This window comes from Helianthus annuus, chromosome 16 (assembly GCF_002127325.2).
Source record: "Helianthus annuus cultivar XRQ/B chromosome 16, HanXRQr2.0-SUNRISE, whole genome shotgun sequence".
NCBI classification, from domain to species: Eukaryota; Viridiplantae; Streptophyta; class Magnoliopsida; order Asterales; family Asteraceae; genus Helianthus; species Helianthus annuus.
Window position 1 is genome coordinate 198,250,378 of NC_035448.2, and position 6,042 is coordinate 198,256,419.

At 36.5% G+C, this 6,042-nt stretch overlaps 1 protein-coding gene across 2 annotated transcripts; it reads left to right on the forward strand.

Annotated features, from left to right (window-relative positions):
• The first annotated feature begins 2,085 nt into the window (after positions 1-2,085).
• LOC110915354 (RGG repeats nuclear RNA binding protein A) lies at positions 2,086-5,758 on the forward strand. Of its 2 annotated transcripts, XM_035985090.1 has the most exons (10): positions 2,086-2,413; positions 2,494-2,738; positions 2,840-2,914; positions 3,646-3,715; positions 4,324-4,618; positions 4,739-4,804; positions 4,892-5,018; positions 5,117-5,275; positions 5,369-5,425; positions 5,518-5,758. In XM_035985090.1, the coding sequence occupies exons 4-10, from the start codon at positions 3,700-3,702 to the stop codon at positions 5,677-5,679; spliced, it is 882 nt and encodes a 293-aa protein (XP_035840983.1). In that variant the 5' UTR covers positions 2,086-2,413; positions 2,494-2,738; positions 2,840-2,914; positions 3,646-3,699; the 3' UTR covers positions 5,680-5,758. The 2 variants fall into 2 exon arrangements, with proteins under 2 accessions (XP_035840983.1, XP_022015726.1); XM_022160034.2 differs by lacking the exons at positions 2,086-2,413; positions 2,494-2,738; positions 2,840-2,914 and adding an exon at positions 3,032-3,158.
• The last annotated feature ends 284 nt before the right edge of the window (positions 5,759-6,042 follow it).

Consider the following 6,042-nt stretch of genomic DNA (forward strand, 5'->3'; position numbering starts at 1 on the left):
GAAAATATTTGGGTATTGGGCTCACTAACCTAATGGGCTAAATAGTTTAAACAATATGATTTTTTTAAGTGGGCCTATGTTAATATTTTTTTGGTTATACCCTATTAAATTTTTTTTTTACATATATAATATCGGAAATTTTTAAAAAATTACGTGCCCTATGAAATCACGGGCCCTGTTCGGTTGTCCTCCCCGCCCTCCTTCAGGGCCGGCTCTGGCATCACTTGCACTCAGAATCTTCTCAAATACCGGAGTAAGAGTGCAATTGGAGTTTAAGCTAAAAAAACGTTAAGGTGAACAGAACACACGTATTTTCTAAATGTTATGTATACTAGTGGCGGATAAAATTCGGCGGGTCGAACGGTGCATACTTTCTTTTCTTATTCAAAACCCTTTTGCAATTCATAATCTTTTTCTCATCAATTCCATCATCATCATTCTTCCTACACATTAAACTAACCTTCAGCAATTTCCATTAATATTTTAACTTCGAAATGATCCGAAACAAACTGTAATCACAACTAAATCAACCGAATCAGTTCGAAATCAATCAAAAATCACTGACACAAATCAAAAATTCGTCTGAATCAATCCGAAAATATGTAAGTTTCTATTATAAGAAATCATTTTTGCTAGTCGTAAGAGCATCCAAAATATACGGGCGGACCTTTGATTATGTACGACTGTCTAGGTCCAATGGCGGCTATGATTGTGTGCGGGGAGAACATCCGCACAAGGCCCGTGATTTCGAGTGGCATGCGGATTTAAAAAAAAAACCGATATATATGTGTGTGTGTGTATGGTTATTTAATTTTTAAATAGTAAACACATACCGATTTCAATATAGATCCATTTACAAATCATATGGTTTAGAATTTAGCTCACTTGACATTAGGTTTATTGAGCCCAATATTAATTAGATTTTCTTTTTAAATAATAATAAAATATTACGAAATGTCATATTTTTTTCAAACTCGAACAGGGTACGTGAATTGTTAGAAACGTCTATGTCTGTCTAATTAATGTTGCGACTTTATGAGGTTTTTCTTTGATGTGTTCGATATTTTTGGAGTTTTTTTCCTTTTGATGACTAGACTGCTGTTGTTGTCATGCTCATGTTTGTGACCTTTTCTTTACTTTCTATTGACTATTGTGGCCTCTGCTTTATAGGCTTAAGGCTTGCCTACTGATGTATTTTAGTTGAGTACATGAGTTTTTTAATGAACCATTGGTGCCGTCCAAAAAGATACTCAACCATGAAACAAACTTTGAGCATGCACAAAGATGACCTAACTTTTAATTGTGAGGACTTTGCATGGCCCGCTAGTAGAGTCCGTACAAAAGGTTCGATCATTGGGCCCATGATCCTTATTTTATACCTCTAAATAAGCATTTTTGGTCATAGTTGCACATAATTATACTACTTAAATTAGCAATATGAAGATTAAATAATTGAGTTAATTACAAAATTGCAAATCATGGGTAGTAGAAAGATTTCAGCACGTCACATTTAGGCTATGGGGTTTGGGGTGGTGGATTGGATCATGGATTGCCATGCGGGATGTGGTTCTCATGGTACAATCCCTCCCCTCAAACCATGATGGTTTGCATAGTTTAATCCATAGCAACCATGACCCTCTTTCAATTAATTAGGGGATTTTAATTGGCGGGAGCGGATAGTAAGGGTCATGGTCCATACCATATAAGGTGGTGAATTAGGATGGTGGATAAGGGTGTGGTGACATGGTGGTGACGAGGAAGGTGATGACGGTCATTTGAGTTATAACCACACCACATGGCCTTGCAAGATTTTGGTTGATTTTTATTATTCAAATGTCAAGATATCTCTCTATTATAATACATCAAAAGGATTTTGGCTGAGGTGTCAACACCACAAGCCATCCTTTCTCTATCTCTCCTACATGTCAATCCCAGGCTTCTTCTTGTCCACGTGTCCCTTCCTCCTTTTTTCGGTTATTTCTATTTTTTTAAACAATTGCTAAAGGTCGACCATTAATGAGGCAGACAAAATGCAGTTTCTCCCCCTCTCTCTCTCTCTCTCTTCCTGCAAGTCAATGCAACCTTCCAAAACCCAATTGTCTAGAGAGGAAAGGTTCCTTCCTTCTTTTCTTCCCCCAGGAGCCCAACAATCGCTCCTCCTTCCTTTACAATGTTTAATACAGTCAGACATACCAAAGAAGTAGGGCATCGCCTCTTCTTTTCTTCCCTTCTGAACCATTATTACTCTTAAGGAGTAAGAATGGTGTTTTTGTGCAAACCCCCCTCAGTCAAACAATAGAAATGGCGCACAAATGAAATCTCAAATCTTCTAAATTCAAATTTCAAATCCCTGCAATAAAGTCACACCTTCTACACTCTATCAATGTTCTAAATTTTGAGAATGAGGCCTCAGGTAATTTGCGTTTTCGTTTTCATATTTGGTTATTCTAATTTGCTATTTTGATTTATGTTTTTAAGCTGTTCATGATGCAGGTTGTTTTTGCATATCAATATTCTATATAATCCACGTCTCTGTTCTTCATCTCTCTGAGGTATGAATTTTTATCCCCTCTCATCCCCAAATCCCCATACGTTCACTACTTTCATCTATAGAGAGAGAACCAGAGAAAAAGAAGAGAGAGAGAGAGAGAGAGCGGGGAGAGAGAGCAACGATCCTTCCCTCAAAATCGTTGATGTTCCAGAAATTGTTGTTCAAGTGCTTGATCTGAAACCAACAGGTATTGGTTTGTGTGTTTCATCTAGGGTTTTGGTATTTTGGGTATACCTTTTGATTTGTGTGTTTGATTTTGGGGGTGGTTGAGTGTTTGTTATGATTTAGGGTGATGAAGATGACAGAGATGGTGGTTGGAGCTATAGCCGTGATTCCTATCAGCTAGGGTTTCCGGCGAAGAAGGTAACACTCTCTTGCCCTAATAGTTAAGCGAGGTCAAAATCCAATTTTTCTTTATATATTATTTGTGTGCTTAGGTTGAATCTATTGTTTTCCTTCCAAGTTATGCTATTCAAAATTAAAATAAGACTACAAATTGGTTTCGGGTTTTTCAAATCGCTGCTATCCGGAAGCACCTAATCATGGCATTCAAGAGCTTTCAACGGCTCATTTAGTGAACAGATTGATAATCTTCTTTGTTTGACAAGTGAGTAGATGCTCAAATTGTCTAATCTTTATTGGTGATTTTTTTTATAGATTCAACAGATCCATTTGTTGAAAGTTTTTTTATATAGTTTCACGCATATAGCATTTAAAACACCATCAGGACTAGGACCACTAGCCTACCGTGATTCAGGACTTGGAGTAAAAATGGTAGCAAAATGGACTTGACAGAATCTGTTGTTCATACATTAGTAATTCAGTAATTCACATGTGTAACCCTAATCAAATACATTTACATCCCACTAAAGTAGAGTTGTGTACAGATCAATATTTTGATGGTCCACAAAACTATAAATTACTTCTTTTAATGGGTTTTTTTTTACTTGTGGGTTTTCATATATTCATCACTATGAAGATATGAACTATTATTACCTTTAAACATTATCTTTTTTTTAATAAACTATGGTGTTTTTATGCCCTATGATGATGAATGCTTTACACATTTAATTTGATGTTTCTTTTGTCATTAGGTCGATCAAACAAAGACAAAATGGTCCCCGGTTTTCTTGCTTGCCTCAAAATGAATGCCATCGTATGCAAGTATGTTTAGCAATTTATTTGTTTTTTTTATAACTTTTATATACTTAGACTAATTTATGTGATAAATAACTACATTCATATTTATACAGATATTGCCTAAAGACTACCACTTTTGTACTAGAATTAGATAATTAGTTGTGATGAAACATTGAAACTTTTAGTAGGTAATGGTGTTTGGGTGTTCTTATGTCTTTTGAGGCTGTGATGGTAGCTTATCGCTATTCGCTATTTAGCATATAGGTACCTTATCGCTATTCGCCATTAACAACTATAGGTTAAGTGAGAAAATTTTATTATTGGTAGAAGTAATATATGCAACTATTTGACCCCTTAATACCTAGATAATCATATGCAATGTTTATTTATCGAGACCGCGATAATGAGATGGTCATTTTAACCGTGCATGACTTAATGAGATTACCGTATTGTTGAGTTATGTTTTCTTGATGTACACTTACTAAGTTGGAAGCATGATTGGTTGGTTGATACTTTTTTGTAATGTTTGAATTAATATCCTATTTTGAGAATGATTATGTATACGGATATTTGATGATGCTGTTTGTAGTCTTATGTGTGCATGATTATCTTTTGGATTTATATATATGTAGTGAGAGAAGCCAGAAATGAAGGTGGGCGTGGCGGGCGTGGTGGTCGTGGGTACGGTCGTGGTGGGCGTGGAAGTGGTGGATACAATAGAGATTCGGCCAACAATGAGGGTTCGTTTGGTAACCATGGTATCGAAGAGTCTGATGGAAAGTCTTCTGAGAGACGTGGTGGTGGTTATGGTGGTCCTCATGGCGGTTTTCGTGGTGACCGTCGTGTGTCTTTTGCTAATGGTGATGGTGGTGAGGATGGAGAACGTCCACGTAGGACATATGAACGTCATAGCGGCACAGGGCGTGGGTAAAATCTTTTTCTTTTTATTTTTAATCTGAAATTATGGATACAATTTTTTTAAAAATTCATGTTTTGAACTATCATCGTTTTATCGGCTTAACGTGATTTTTTTCATTTTATGTGCAGGAATATATTCAAGCGCGAGGGAGCGGGCCGTGGGAACTGGGGAACTCAGGCTGATGAAATCAACCAGTATTTTTTCTACTTACCCAACTGTTTTGTTTTTTTTATGAAATAATATTTGTTTTTGTAAGATTCTTATAATTTATTCTGTCACAGGGAGATTCAAGAAGAGGTGGTTGAAAACGAGAAAAACGTGGCGTTTGATAGGCCCGATCCCGAGGAAGACACAGCTGATGTGAAAAACGACATGGCTAATGAACGTGTCGAGGAGCCTGAGAATAAAGTGAAAACTTAATTTATGCTCGTCTTGACTTTGTAACGGTTTTATTAATGATTCTGAACATTTGACGATGCAAATTTGTTGGATATGTTGTGATGCAGGAAATGACGCTTGAAGAATACCAGAAGGTTTTAGAAGAGAAGCGGAAAGCTCTGGAAGCACTCAAGACCGAAGAACGGAAGGTGGAAGTTGACAAAGAGCTTGCATCCATGCAGCAACTCTCAAACAAGAAAACTAATGATGACATTTTTGTCAAATTGGTGAGTAATTTTTTTTATACGAGGGTTTTACAAGTTACTTTCATGAGCTCTTTTAATTGTAGTAACTTTAACAGATTTGGAATTGTTTTATAGGGTTCTGATAAAGATAAACGTAAAGAGATTGCTGAAAAAGAAGAACGCGCTAAGAAGGTAATCCTATGTTGTTTCGACTTCTATTGTCGATCAAACTTTTCAATTCTTAGTTTTATTTGAACATGCTAAGAACGTATTTGTGGTTACAGTCACTCAGCATCAACGAGTTTTTGAAACCTGCCGAAGGTGAACGGTATTACGCCCCAGGCAGCCGTGGGCGTGGGCACGGCAGTAGAGGCAGCGGTCGTTTTAACCAAGGCGGTGGTTCAAGCTATGCACACGAAGCTCCCAAAATCGAGGATCCTAGATAGTTATTAACTTTTAACTGGATATACCAATCATATACAATAAACTTTATACAATGAATATAGAATGTTGGTGTTACGTTTATATCAAAATGGTACCCCATTATCAATCTTATGCTTGGGGAATACTAGGTTTCTTCTCCCACCTTGCATCCTATTCTTCAAGTATCTCCCTAAAAATCCCAACCAATTCTTATTAACTTTTAATCCAAACTTCAGTTTCATTACTTTGGTCTTTTGTTTTGAAACTTTTGTGCATATGATGCGTTCATAACTATCTAGGATCAGCTTTTGGGTATAATTATTGACACCTTGTCATAGATGTAGATAAAATGTGCAATAGTGATCAAAAGTTTTTGGGTATAATTA

Bases quoted from the DNA above. Each gene is read 5' to 3' on its own strand.
- LOC110915354 (XM_035985090.1), top strand. The intron at 4,619-4,738 runs GTAAAATCTTTT...TTTTATGTGCAG, and splicing joins CATAGCGGCACAGGGCGTGG to GAATATATTCAAGCGCGAGG. The intron at 4,805-4,891 runs GTATTTTTTCTA...ATTCTGTCACAG, and splicing joins CAGGCTGATGAAATCAACCA to GGAGATTCAAGAAGAGGTGG.